Source organism: Sus scrofa, chromosome 13 (assembly GCF_054392235.1).
Source record: "Sus scrofa isolate SSC_HxYL_T2T_F1_AM1 chromosome 13, Sscrofa_HxYL_maternal_Yorkshire_Landrace_v2.0, whole genome shotgun sequence".
Lineage (NCBI taxonomy): Eukaryota > Metazoa > Chordata > Mammalia > Artiodactyla > Suidae > Sus > Sus scrofa.
In genome coordinates this window covers 138,818,451-138,832,818 of record NC_139395.1, presented here as the reverse complement: position 1 = coordinate 138,832,818, position 14,368 = coordinate 138,818,451, and the positions used below count along the sequence as shown (strand labels likewise).

The following is a 14,368-nucleotide window of genomic DNA, read 5'->3' as shown; positions in this document are numbered from 1 at the left end:
TTTTAGGTCCAATGATGTCCTTTGGGCTATATGAAGAAGGAACTGGGTCTGCTAGGAGTGCTGTAATTTCCCTTCTGTCCAGGAAGGAAAACCCTGGTTTGTGGAGGAAAGGCATGGGAGGAGCATGGGCTCAGAGGCCAGCAAGAGCCCCAGTGTGACTACTGGCTTGGTCACTTATTATCGGTGTGGTCTTAGCCATTGGGATAACTTCTCTGAGTCTCTGCTTCTTCATTTCTAGAATAGGCATAGATCTACCTCCTTACACATAGGAAAGCACATGTTACTTATTTCTGTGTCCCCTTCTGTCTGTCACAGAGTAGGAACTTAATGAAAGTTTTCATTTACAATGTGTCAGGCACTGGATTAGGAGCTTAACCTATATTATTTCATTTAATTTTTATAAAAAAAAGCCCTTGAGGTCAGTGTTTGACAGAGGAATGAATGAATCCATCTTTTAATGAATCAGTTACTCAATTAGTGACCCCAATTACTCTAGTAGAAACCATAAGATTAAAAGGTTTGAATCTATAAAAATCAGGGTTTGAGGTAGTAAGAGGAAAAGAGCTTATTATCCTGGCCCCCAGGGGAGACCAGCATTTGAAAAAGCACATGGGCTTCTCTAGAGACCATTAGCCCAGGAGTTGGTTGAGCACAGGAATGGATCTGGCTGCCATGACCAGCCCAAATCAGAGGGGCCTGGGAGTAAGAAGTGGATTTCAATCCAGTACATTGGACTCCGTGTACCTGACTCTCAAGTCTTACTACCTTACAGTACTTTGTACTGCCCTTAATACCAGCCCGAGAGTTACTCCTTTGATGGAGCCTATGATGAAGTTTCAAAGACACCATATGTAGAGGGATATTACAGAAACCACAACCTCCAATGCCCCCACGGGCTGGAAGAGGGAGCTTTGGTTGTCCAGGGAAGTGTGTGACTATACGAGGTGTGGCTTATCTGGTAGATAAGGATGAATTAGCTTCCAAGCCAAGGCCAGAGGAAATGGCTTAACTCTCCCTCTGTGTCTGTCACTTTGCTATTTTATCTGTGTACAGAAAGTTGATGAGAGGAGTGCATTGTTTTTACTAAGCTAATTTTTTCCTGATTATAAAACTAGTATATCCTCACTGTAGAAAATTTGGAAAATATAGAAGAAAGGAGAAATTACGGAATAAAATAAATCCATAGTGCTACTAGCTACAACTCACCTCTGTTAATAGTTTGGTTACCTTTTTTTCCCCATCCAAGTTATTATTGTATAAAACTGAGATCATAACATATCATCAGATTTACATCCTGCTCTTTCCACTTAGGACCAATATCATGAACACATTCCCAAGCCATGGGATGTTCTTATAAGTATCTTTTTGATGGCCACTTAACATGAAATCATACAGATGTACCATAAACCTTTTGGTTATTTTGAGGCCTTTAGGATATTTTCAGCTTTTTGTTATTTTAAGTAATGCTGGGTTAAATACCTGACAGAGCACAAAAATGCTCATCTATCTTTCAGAAATGATTTTTGGGGGATCGAATCCACGAAAGGAAATGGATAGGTTGAAGGTTATAAAAAAGGATATATAGATAATAAATGATTGATAATAGATTAGGTGATTGATAGATAATGGAAGGAAGGGAGGGAGGAAGTAGAGAGAAAGAAAAGAAAGAAGGAAAGTTTGTTCTGATTTCCACTTTCACCAGCCATGCAGGAGAGGGCTTATTTTATACTGCCCTGCCCTCATATACTCCACTCAGATCTTCCTAATTTTTAATATTTGCTTCTTTTAGAAAATACAAAGGATTTTGTTCTGATTTGCATTTCTATTAAGAATGCATGCAACAGCAAAATAAATGAATAACTGTCTTCCAAATATGAGAAGAGGCTTTTTAGGTAAAAAGAGGACATACAGGAGGCAGCCACTGGTTCTGCCCATGTGGGGCTGCCTGCTCAGTGTCTTAGTCCCTTGCTGTCCCTGCAGGGTTCCAAGGGGGATGGGAGGCATGCCTGGACCCTGAAGCATTTCAAGAAACCAACCTATTGCAACTTCTGCCACATTATGCTGGTAGGCGTTCGGAAGCAAGGCCTGTGCTGCATTTGTGAGTAAACATCCTTCAAACCCCTCTTCACCAGAAACTATCTTGCATTGCCCATGGTTGCACCATTTCCAGGAAAGTTTAGGCACCTCTGATTCCTAGCTCCAGGGACCATCCCGTATTGTTCCAATAGCAGGGAGTAAAGCCAGACCTCCATGTACTGTGTTTGTTCTACCCAAGCTAAATGGAGAAGTATTGTCCTTTTAGAGTCTTGTTATGGGCCACTGACTCTCTAGAAAAAAGTTATTAAAGTTCACATGCAACTAAAAGCATCTCAGGAGTTCCCATCGTGGCTCAGTGGTTAACGAATCCAACTAGGAACCATGAGGTTGCAGATTCGATCCCTGGCCTCTCTCAGTGGGTTAAGGATCTGGCATTGCCATGAGCTGTGGTGTAGGTTGCAGACGCAGCTCAGATCCCGAGTTGCTGTGGCTCTGGCGTAGGCAGCAGCTACAGCTCCAACTGACCCCTAGCCTAGGAACCTCCATATGCTGTGGGTATGGCCCTAAAAAGACAAAAGACAAAAGAAATTAAAAATAAATAAAAGCACCTCATATGAATTTCAGCAGGGTTTTGCTAGTGAATGTTTTGAATGGTCAGAAAAACCTGGGTCTTTAAAAATTAATAAGCAGCTATATTTGTAAATGCAATGGAAATTAAAAGTATCCATTTGTTTCTCTTTATGATCCATTTAGTAGAGTCGGGCTGGAGAGGAGGAAAAAACCACACGTGGGAAAGGAGGAAGGGATACTGGAAAGGAGAACATAAGAAAGAGATGGAGGCACAGGAAGAAAGCAGGGTGGATTTGGGGAGCAGGAGGAGGGGGAGGAGCCACAGCAAGGCTTTGTAGGACCCAGGGCTGTGGGTGCAGACTCCTGCCAAGCACCTCTGGACTCAGACAGCAAGCACTCAGCCTGAAGCCACAAGGGACTGGGCAGCTGCTGCCACAGGGAGGGCCCTCAGGTATGGGGCTGGTCACCAAAGTGTTTCACCTGCTCACAGGTGAAATGCCCACAGGAACTCAGCAGCAGGTGACCTCGGCCAGAGAGTCATCTTAGCAGAGTTGGGCCCAGTGTCCACCAGACAAAAGAAGCAGGCTAAAGAAAGGGCCCAGCAGTCTTGCTGGCACCCATTCAAATCCACCTCTCACCCACTTTTTATCGACCCTATTAGGTTCCAGGCCTATGGGCCTCTACTGTTGGCATAGGAGTGAGTAGTAACAACAGTGGTAATTTGTCGAATAGCTATCCTGACTCAGACACGTGGTGCTTTACACAGAGATCTCATTTAATGCCTCAAAAGCTCCACAAAGAGAAAGAGGGGTCGTCTTATTCCCATTTGGTAGAAAACCCTGAATTTTAGAGAGGTGAAGGAATGTCTGCTAGATGGATCATGTAGGTAATTACAAATGGCAGAGCCAGGGGTGAGGCCCAGGCCTGCCTCTCTCCAGAGTCAGGAAGACCCTGGCCTTGGCATCCATTCCACAGCATCTGGACATTCACCCTGTGGCTTTTGTGGAGCCATCGGGCTGAGTCCTCACATGCCCCTTAAGTAGAAAGCACCTTCCTGCTGCATTCACGGCCAGAGGGGGAAGGCAGTGTGCCAGGTGGAGGGCGCAGGAGCACCCCTGGAATTTCCATCAGGCAGGGCCAGCTGCATACGTCCCCTGCCCTGGCCTGGCCATGGGCCTCCACTGGAGTTGGGGGTGGGGGGACGGCTCACCTTTCCTAGGTGGTCACTCATAGACACTTTTCTATTTTTTTCAGACTGTAAATACACTGTCCATGAACGCTGTGTATCCAAAAACATCCCTGGGTGTGTCAAAACGTACTCAAAAACCAAAAGGGGCGGCGAGGTTGGTGACACCTATTGCCTGGTTCTACTGCATGCTGTGTCCTGGGTGACATGTCCATCTCCACAGATTCCTGGGCAGGAAGGGGCCTTGGGAGCTTTATCCAGTCCCTCGTCTGCCTCAAGGACCACACTTCATCCATCCTGTTCATCCATCAATCCATTCAGCATCTCCTTGGTGCCCGCCCTGTGGAGGGGGTTTGCAGGTTATAAGGTGATGGTGGTCCTCAGCCTGGCGAACTGTGCAGCCCAGTGGGAGGAGCCAGGCACGTAAGCACAGCACAAAGTGGCGAGATATATGGTAGCAATAGGGCTGTGGGGGACATACAGGTGAGGCACCAAGGCGGGACAGGCAGGGGAGCTTTCACAGAGGAGGTGGCATTTGAGTCGTGTCTTGAACCCAAATCAGGAGGAGTTCGTAAGGAGTCGAGGAGGACGAGGCACCCTGGGCTGAAGAAGCCTTAAGTGTAAAGGCGTGGAGACATGGCTTATTGTGGGATCTATACTTAGTTTGGTGTGACTGGGAGAGAGGATGCTTAAAAGGAAGTGGCAGGAGATGGGCTCCAGAACTGGTGAGATCCAGGCTGGCAGAGGTCTTGTAAGGTCAGCTAAAGAGTTGGGAGGGAGTTACCTATGCAGCTAAAGGGCCGCTGAAGAGTGGAGTTCCTGTGGTGGTGCAGTGGAAACGAATCTGACTAGGAACCATGAGGATGCGGGTTCAATCCCTGGCCTTGCTCAGTGGGTTAAGGATCCAGCGTTGCCGTGAGCTGTGGTATATGCCAGCAGCTGTAGCTCTGATTAGACCTCTAGCCTGGGAACCTCCATATGTCTCAGGTGCAGCCCTAAAAAGAAAAGAAAAAAAAAAGAGTTTTGAGCACATGAAGAGATGAGATTGGGTTAATTGCAGTTCAGGCAAGAGGCAGTGCTGCACTTGGGGTCTGACCGGGATGGGGTCTGCCCTCACCCACTATGCTCTGATGTGTCCACAGTAGCACAGGGTTGGCTGTGTGTGTGCTGAGTGAGTCCCCCAGCCGTGCCAGTTGAATGTTTTGACTGTTCCTCTGGCTAAGGTAGAGGACACAAAGAGTTTGATAATTTGGAGGTCTTAGCACCAGGACTTGGTGATGAGGATGAAGGGATGAGAGAGGGAAAGAGGTTGGACATGGCTGCCAGATTTCTCTTCCATACAGCCATTGGGCGGTACCAGGCACTGAGTCTGGAAATAGACTTTTTTTCAAATTAGCAGGAGAGGGCCCTCTAAGTTCCTGCCAAGGGAAGACCCCGTTGAGGAATCTGAGTCAGGAGATGGCTAGCAGATGGGGGTGGTATCCAGCCCTCCCCAGAAGGACCCAGAGAGAAAGGCACCTGCAGGGACACGCGTGCATGCCCGTGAGACGCCACATGGCCTCTTATCTACTCCTTCCACCCCGACGCCCATACACACGCCTTTCCATGCCCATGCCTTTCACCACATATTGTGCACATCCTGGGCTCAGGCCCCAAGCCGCACTCTGGCCATTGCCACACTCAGAAAAGAGGGAGACTACTGAGGGGCCACAGAGACATTCATGACCTTCTGAGTCTCCAGGGACCACCTGCATCCTCTACCATCTCTTCTGATCCCAGAAAAGAATGGAGAAGGCAGCATGGTTGGGAGACTGCTGTGGACTTGGAGTCAGAAGACCTGGCCCTGAGTCCCTGCTTGGACACATACCATTCTTTGAACCTAGAGTCAGTCACGTAACCTCTCTGGAGCCTCATATTTTTTCTCTGTAAAATGGAAATAATAACATCTTGGAGCAAATTCATTGTGACCATGGAGATGACAAATTTCTTAACAATCTAAGTTGTTTATGCCCTCAGGGGTGAACAGCAGGTGAGACACCACAAAATAAAAGCAACACATTTTCTAGAGCAACAATTTTACCAAAACCCTTTTGGAAGAAGGACACGGTAACTTAATTGATAAGTAATTTAAAACTTTCATCTAAACAAACATGAATGATATCCTGCAGGTACTCCATGTGTTTTTAATATCGTGCTTGTAGTTGGCACTTTGGGCTTTGCCCTCACGTTCCCCTGGAGTCCATATCCACCCCTTCTGCTATTTGGGCGATCTGAGTGGAAGATTTTTTGAGAAGTTCTATAGATTTCCTGGGGGTCTTAACTAGGGCTCAGGCCCCCAGAATTTGGTGTCGTGGGTCACTTTGCATTTACAATCACACACATACACACACATTCCCACCTGCTTCCCAAGTTCCTGGGCTGCCATAGGGGCATTCCTTGGCCAGGAAGCAGGTCCCAGGAAACAGAGATGAAAGCCACTAGCTGGTGACACCCACTGGCTCCTTTGGGCTTTCCCTCTAATTCCTTGCAGAGCACTTCTCAACCTTGGCTGCACGTTGTAATCATGCAGGGAGCTTTAAAACAGATTAGTGGTGGATCTCATCCCCAAAGACTCTCATGTCTTTGGTCTGGAGTGAGGGCTGGGCATTAGGTGGTCCTGAGGGGCTTCTAAGGCTTAGAGGCACTGGACCATAGAAGATAGTAGGGGAAGGGAGTTTCCCATCAGGGGCACCTCCCAAGAGCCAGGATTGCCAGGAAGTCTGTGCCAAATGTGCTGTCTCATTTAATCCTCAGCAAACCCAGAGATTGAGCTTATCATGCTAGTTTCTACAGGTGAAGGACCTGAGACTCACAGAGGTCCACGAACTGGCCAAAGGTCACCCCGCTGCAAAGTGGAAGATCAGTGACTCCAACCACTTTTGTCTGCAGCCCAAGCCCTCCCGTGGTTCCCTGCATCACGCTGCCTTCCAGAAGAGGGCACACATAAGCATATCCCTCTGCAAAGAGTTCTGCAAGACAGACACATGGACTGCCAGACGAGACACGCTGCTCAGAGGCTTGACTGCCAGGGGAGAAGAACTAGTCAAAGAGCAGGCAAAGTGGCTTTTCATCTACCTTGATTAGCGTGACAGAGGTTAGGCAGCAGTAGCGCAGCATCCCAAAGCGCATCCACGAAACAGGAAACAGCCCTCTCTGGCCTCCCCGCTTCCTGTGCTCCTTGCAGAGCCTCTGCCCCGGGGCCAGGGCCCTGGACGTGGCCCTGCAGCCTTCCCTGGCATCCTTCCCTTCCCTCCTGCAGGTGATGCAGCACGCGTGGGTGGAAGGGAACTCCTCCGTCAAGTGTGACCGGTGCCACAAAAGTATCAAGTGCTACCAGAGTGTCAATGCGCGGCACTGCGTGTGGTGTCGGATGACGGTGGGTTGGTGCCCAGGGCAACCCTGCTTCTTTTCAGTGGGTTTTTTGTTTTTTGTTTTTTGTGTTTTTTTTGGCTCGAGCTGCAGCCAGGCAGCAGTGGACATCCTGCCAGAGGGCACAAACAGAGCTAAGTAGGCAAGGCTAGAGAGGGGGCCTGGAGCCCCTGTTCAGTGCCCTAAGTCTGACTGCCTCCAGTAAGTCTCAGCTGCTCAGAGAGAGGGCATCCCCAGGGCCACTTAAGAAGAAGCAGGCCAATCCTGTCTCTGTGACCAGACAGCTGCAAACAGCAGGCTGGACCATTAACTATCTTTGCCCACCTGTTACCCGGGGCTGGGGCATTGACAGAACAGGAGAGGAACTAGATGCTAGAACCCCTGCACCAGAGGAAGGACCACTCCTGACCACAGCCCCACTGCTGGGGACAGAGGCCTGTGCCCGCTGCCACCAGCTGCAGCAGATATCCGCCTCCTCCCTGGATAGCTGGAGCTGTCTGACCTGCCTTCCAAAGCGGACTCGGTGCCAAGGCTTGTCCCCTTGGCCAGGTATCAGCCTCCAAAAGGACATGTCTCCACATCGGGCGGCAGAACTCTAAAATGCACAGGTTGAGTCATGGGGTTTACTTCCAGCCTCTCATGAGTTTGTTCAACATGATGTCCTCCCTTTCAGCATCTCGGGGCCTAGGGGTCAAAGAGCCAAGAGGCTCTGCCATCCACATGGGGGCGTTGCACTGACAGGCCACAGGCCAGTACGCTCAGCTGCCGTGAGCAGCGCTCAGTCTCCTTTCTCTGCCCACAGCAGACTTGGCACCCCAACCACACACCGCACACACACAAACACCCTACATACAACACGTGCCACAGACACACACCACACATGCCATGCACACATACCACACATGCAAACACACACACCACACACAAAAACACACATTATACACACCACACACACACAGTTTCTTTCTCTCTGCTATACTGCCAAAGCCACAGTGCATCAGGATTTGGAGGCGCCCCAGGGCGTCTGCCTCCTTGGTAACCTGTACACCTTCATACTTGATGTTTCCTTGATCACTTTCACTTACTCTCCCCTTCCTCTCTCCCTCCAGTTCCATCGCAAATGCGAATTGTCGACACTGTGTGATGGCGGGGAACTCAGAGACCATATTTTGCTTCCCACATCAATATGCCCCATCACCCGGGTAAGTGCTGCCGCCCTGCCCCGCCCCACCAGGGCTCTGTCTTCCTCCAGCTCACATTTCAGATGAAGGTAGCGTTCAGACATTCACATCCCTCAGAGGGCTTCCAAAACAACTCTGAGGATTTGTGTTTGCAGCACAAGTTTAAAAGAGGTCAGTGCGGTACCATCAGATTGTGAGGGAAAACTCCCCTGACTAAAATGATCCCATCCAGTGAACTCCCAGAAGCTCTGAAATGGCCCATCAAGGAAAGCACCTTGCAGGCAAGTTACAGCTCGAGGGACCTCAGTCACCACCTGTGCACCGCCAGGCTTCCCAGGCCTCCCTGTCCCTGCTACTCCAAACCTGGACCTCCCTCTGCCTTGTGAGCCCCAGGCTTCGGAGAAATGAAAACTGTGAAATGCAACTCCATTTGTCCCCACCTGGGACTTTTTCAGTCACCTGTGTTAAAGACCCCTCTTTCAAAGCAAGTGCCAAACACTTCAACTGTTCTCTTTCCAACTTAAGATGCTGCTAAATTCCAGTGATTCCTCATATCTCATCCTTGGTTTGACCATCTTCTTTCTCATGAGAAAACCTAAGGGAAAAGCCACCACTTTCCAAAACCATTTGGCAGTATCCACTACAGTGGAAACTCTCTCTTGACTCAACAAGTTCCCTCCTGTGTGTCTACCTGAGACAGATGAGCATTTATTCCACCAAAAGACATGTATACGAATGTTCATATAAACTTTATTCATAACAGTCAACAACAGAAACAATCTATGACCACTGTCAAGAGAAAAATAAGTAGAGACCTATTTATATAATGGAATACTACATTGCAGTGGAAAAGAACTGCTTAGATGCAAAAATATGGATAATCTTCAAAATATAATCCTGGACAAAATAACCTAGATTCAGAAAATCTATGATTTCATTAATATGAAATACAAAAGCTGCAAAACAGATGTGATAGCAGGAATCCAAACAGAGTTATGCCAGAAGAGACGGTAGTTACAAGGGCATATACCTGTACAGAAATTAATGGATCTGCAGGTTTAGATTTGAGCATTTTACTATCTGTGACAGAAACCTCAATAAACCTCAACCTCCCTCAATGAACATTGGGGAAAAATACAAAACAGGACCAATGACTTCCTCAGTATCACATCATTTAGATAGTTCTGAGCAGAGAAGTCACATCTGAGATGTTGCTTCTCAAAACTCCAAGCTTCTGGAGTTCCCATTGTGGCACAGCAGAAACAAATCCGACCTGGGACCATGAGGTTGTGGGTTCAATCCCTGGCTCCACTCAGTGGGTTAAGGATCTGGCATTGCCGTGAGTTGTGATGTAGGTTGCACACGCAGCTCGGATGCTGTGGCTGTGGCTGTAGCTCTGATTGGACCCCTAGCCTGGGAACCTCCATATGCCTTAGGTGCAGCCCTAAAAAGCAAAAAAAGAAACCTTTAAGCTTCTATATCAACAAAGTCAATTTCTGCCTGCTTTAGGGTTTCCTCTCCCGTGTCCCTTCCAGTGTCCTGCAGTTAAAGTCGGGACTAGCAAGGACAAAGGCTTGGAGAGTCCTAGAGAAACCCAAAGGGAGCATTTCTTTTTTCGGGTCCAAAGCCCCACTTTGAAAAATGCTTCCCTACGCTATACTGGTTTTCACTTCTCTTTCTTTATATTAACCATTTCTTTTCCTTCTGATCTCTTTTTTTTTAATAACATACATATTTTTTTTCAAAAGATGCTTGTCTTTTCTCTCTTCTCACAGGACAGGCAAGATGGAAAGCCTGATGGTAGTGTGTCCACCAAGGGTGAACTCGTCATGCAGGTACCTCAGCAAGCCCTGAGTCCACTCATTCATTCTAAGCTGGCCCAAGGCTGTGGAGGGAAGGACAGGGTTTGGGTTCTAGAGAAACACATCTCACCATTTGCTTTTTCATCATATCACACAAGAGACTGTATCTCCACCTCCAGAATTACCTTTGACCACTGCATCGTAAGCAAGTGGTGAGAAGGGAGGTTGGTTTATCCCATGGCTGCCCAAACTGGCTGTAGCATCTTTTTAGGAACACATTGAATAAAACTTCAACATGCACACCTCCTGAGTAATAACAAGAATGTGGCCTAAAAATAGACAATTGGGTTTTCCAAGACTGCCAAGCTGTCTCCAGAATATGATCTGCCAAAACAGAGTTAACCAGATCCAAAAGTTCTTTTTCATCCTTGAATGTATATTTAAGAACTCATTTTTTTGCTTGGATTCACCAATGAACTTCTTTCTGTGCCTTTCACAAAGTTCCAGGGAACGCAAGAAAGGCCGTCTAGTGAGATAATGAGTGCTAGAAAAGGAAATGGAACACAGGGGCCTCCTCCTCTGCCTCCGAGCCTTAAGTTTCCTTGTTTGAAAAAAGGCCTAGAAATCCCTGCATTGCACACTTCCCAGAGATGTTCCAAGATTCAGTGAGAACATGGAGATTAGTGTAAAACATATGTGATAAGGATGCCAGAACCTTAATATGGGAAAGAGAGAAAGTTGGATGGGGCACACACACACACACACTCACACACACACAATGTAGGTATGTCAGTTGTTTCTAGCTGGCATCTATTCTGATTGGGCAGTGCCTGTACTATCCAGGTTGTTAGACATTTTGAATATCACCCCTAGAGGTAAAGAATTACTCCTCAGGCTCCAAGATACTTCTAGGTATCACACAATAATTACTGTTGGCAGATGAGAAAATACCTAAAATATATAAAGAATGCTGCTGTCCATTTCCCACACTACGGCACAGTGTTTGGTGAATTTTTAGCTTGAGATCTGGAAAAGCAGGCACTGGATAGTGGATATGGAGCAGAGCTGCCTGTCTCTGTATCCATGTGCTCTTTTACTGAAGCCACAAGTATTTATCCAGTGCCCACTCTTGTATCTGGGGCAGCAGAGCCCTTGATAGGAGGGTTATACACATACCCACCCTGTTGCTGAGGCATTTCAAGTCCAGTTGATGTTTTGAGACAGTTAGCTGTGAAAATAAAAAATAAAAACACATACAAAGAAACAATAACAAGAGAAATCTGGAAGATATTATATGCTTCAAGTGAACTAGTTTTCATTGCAGTAATCAAGGAAAATGTCATGGAAGAAATAGTTCTTAAATTGGGCCCTGAGGATGAGAGGTTTCTTCTAAAAGGTAGCAAAGAAGGAAGGGGGCCTTTCGGGGCATTAAGGAGGAGAAGAAACCAGCATGAGCAGCCCCACACAGGGTGGAAATTCATTCTCTAGAGGGTAAGAGCTGGGCTTGGCTGGAACTGTGATGAGAGTTAGAGTAATCGAGCAAGAACAGTAGAAGGGGCTACACTGAAATGCCTCACCTGCCAGGTGAGGAGGTGTGGATTTTATCATCCAGATAACAAGATGTCACAAAGGTGTCTGAGCAGGAGTGGCCTGACTAGTGATGTCCTGGGGAGGAGCTACGTGGGGCAGTGTGGCTTCTGTGGCAGCTTCTGGGGATAAGGAGGCATTCCAGGAGCAGCGTTGGCAGGACAGGGGCTTCCCTGCCTGACTGAATGGACAGTAACAGTAACCACGAGAGAGGGCCAGTTATATAGGGAATGAAGACAGGTCAGGTTTGGGGCGTGTTCTGGTAAGACATCTGGCTGGAGATACCCCCTGCACAGTGAGAAATGTGGAACCCGGGCTCAGGAGGAAAATTGGGGCTGGAAACGTGGATATAGAGGGTGCCAGGGCAGAAGCAATGGTTAACTTCATGACTGTGACTTTATTTAGATGTAGGACCAGAAGCTCATGCCTTCTAAGATCACATTCCATCGTATCCCTCACAAAATCGAATCCTGTCCTGCAGGCACAATACCACACCATTGTTGAATAATTTGAAGCTGTGATGCCATTGCCCCATGTCTGATCCTGACTCCAAACCCTTGTCAGCGTGAGCAGTCCTTAAAGGCCACTTAGGCTAGAGACACTCAGCTGCTTCATCCCTCAGAAAACTCAGCCAATGGACCTCCTGCCTCCTGCCCTCCTCTCCTCCATGCCTGGAACTGCTTCCCAGCCACCTCTGCAGGAAGCTATCTCAGCATCCTCTCTTATCGCTTTCCTCCCATTGGCTGAAACAGAGCTAATTTCTTTTTCTTTTGCCTTTTAAGTATAAGATCATCCCCACCCCGGGTACCCACCCCCTGCTGGTCTTGGTGAACCCCAAGAGTGGAGGGAGACAAGGAGAAAGGTATGTTCTCTTCTTTTTCAAGATGGAGAGGCTAGGACAACCTCACCCGGGTCCTTTCTTTCCCTGGACCACACCAGAGTGGGCTGTGGAGAGAGGCAGGCCTGCGTTCCAACTCCAGCCCCACCACGGACCACCTGATGACCTGGTTCAAGTGACTTAACATCCCTGAGCCCTGGTTTCCTCCTCCATAAAATGGAGATAAGGATCATTTCTCCTCCCATAGGGTTTTTGTGAGCATTAAAATAGACACAGTGCTTAGCTGAGGGCCTGTCACATGAACCCTTATTATGGTTCCCAGAGTCAAACCAAGTTCTGAGATGCCTGTTAACTTCCCAGCCTTCCAGGTCTTTTCTTGATTTAAGAGCTGTGGCCGAGGCATCATCTGGTTGAGACCTGGCTGATCCCACCCCTACAAAAGTGGGCACCCATCTCATCAATGAAGGAAATGCCTGGTCTGTTGGAAGCACCGAGAGTAGGAAGAGAGAGGGGAAGGGGCAGAGCAGCTCCACCTCCCAGTGTCCAGTCTGGGGTAATGAACAGATAGCATAGATTTAAAAAAAAATAATAAGCAGGGTTTAAGCAAGAATTGTGAGAGCTCCAGAGTTTCCATTGTGGTGCAGTGAAAACGATTCTGACTAGTAATCATGAGGTTGCGGGTTCAATCCTTGGCCTCGCTCAGTGTGGGTTAAGGATCCGGTGTTGCCATGAGCTGTGGTGTAGGTTGCAGACACAGCTCAGGTGCTGTACTGCTGTGGCTGTGGTGTAGGCCAACGGCTGTAGCTCTGATTAGACCCCTAGCCTGCGAACCTCTATATGCCATGGGTGCAGCCCTAAAAAGCAAAAAAAAAAAAAAAAAAAAAAATTATGAGAGCTCCCAACTCAGTCCTAGGGGTGGAGCACCCCTCCTGAACTGACCTGATTAGCCTCAAGCTGGAACTTGGAAACAAAGCTGAGATGGGTTCACTGGCCCCAGCCTTCCTCTGCCCCACCCCACCTCTTGCGTGTCATGCTGATTCCAGGATTTGGGGGACCTTCCTGTAGAGGGTCCCTTTAGGCCTTTGTGTAGTCCACAAAGATCAGACTCATACTACCAAGAACATACAGAATGTTTGGGAGAAGTTCTCCATGAAGGAAAAATCTTTGGGAGAATGAAAGTTCTGTTCTCCGGGTTTCTCTGCCCTGTCCTCTATGCAAGGGATGCTGTTCCTGGGGTTGAGGGCTAGAGTTTTTGGATGGTGGGGAGATGATGAAATGGGATGGGATGGGTGAGGCCAGCTGGACCTGGGACTTCAGAGTCTGCAGGGGCTGAGTACAGTCTTCTCCCCTCTTGGGTTTAAATGGATCCCCCTTCCCACCATCGCTAGGCTCCAGAGGTGCTCGCCCTACTGTGACTTCTCACAGTGACATTCCCCTTCTCTGTCTCGGACTCTCTCTCTCTCTCTTTTTTTCCATAGAATTCTTCGGAAATTCCACTATCTGCTCAACCCCAAACAAGTTTTCAACCTGGACACTGGGGGGCCTACTCCAGGGTATGGAGATACAATCTTTACTTCTTATTTCTCCCCCCTCCCCCTTGAATCTCTAAAGATACATTTTATGGCTTTTTTTTTTTTTTTTTTTTGTCTTTTGTTGTTGTTGTTGTTGTTGCTATTTCTTGGGCCGCTCCCCGCGGCATATGGAGGTTCCCAGGCTAGGGGTTGAATGGGAGCTGTAGCCACCGGCCTACGCCAGGGCC

General features: G+C 47.9%; 1 protein-coding gene across 34 annotated transcripts in view; it reads left to right on the top strand.

Moving 5' to 3' along the window:
* DGKG (diacylglycerol kinase gamma) overlaps positions 1 to 14,368 on the top strand; it is a 222,045-nt gene that overhangs the window by 101,984 nt on the left and 105,693 nt on the right. For 11 of the 34 annotated variants that reach the window (XR_014822643.1, XR_014822639.1, XR_014822640.1 and 8 more), the window contains 6 exons: positions 1,981 to 2,098; positions 3,862 to 3,950; positions 8,311 to 8,403; positions 10,158 to 10,217; positions 12,554 to 12,633; positions 14,088 to 14,162. Coding sequence is in view for 21 of the 34 variants with exons in the window: in XM_021070013.2 (XP_020925672.2) it covers positions 1,981 to 2,098; positions 3,862 to 3,950; positions 8,311 to 8,403; positions 10,158 to 10,217; positions 12,554 to 12,633; positions 14,088 to 14,162 (515 nt within the window). In the remaining 13 variants the exon portion in view is untranslated. Of the gene's footprint in view, positions 1 to 1,980; positions 2,099 to 3,861; positions 3,951 to 7,091; positions 7,209 to 8,310; positions 8,404 to 10,157; positions 10,218 to 12,553; positions 12,634 to 14,087; positions 14,163 to 14,368 lie in introns of all 34 variants that reach the window. The other 23 variants (XR_014822637.1, XR_014822638.1, XR_014822634.1 and 20 more) reach the window with 4 other exon arrangements.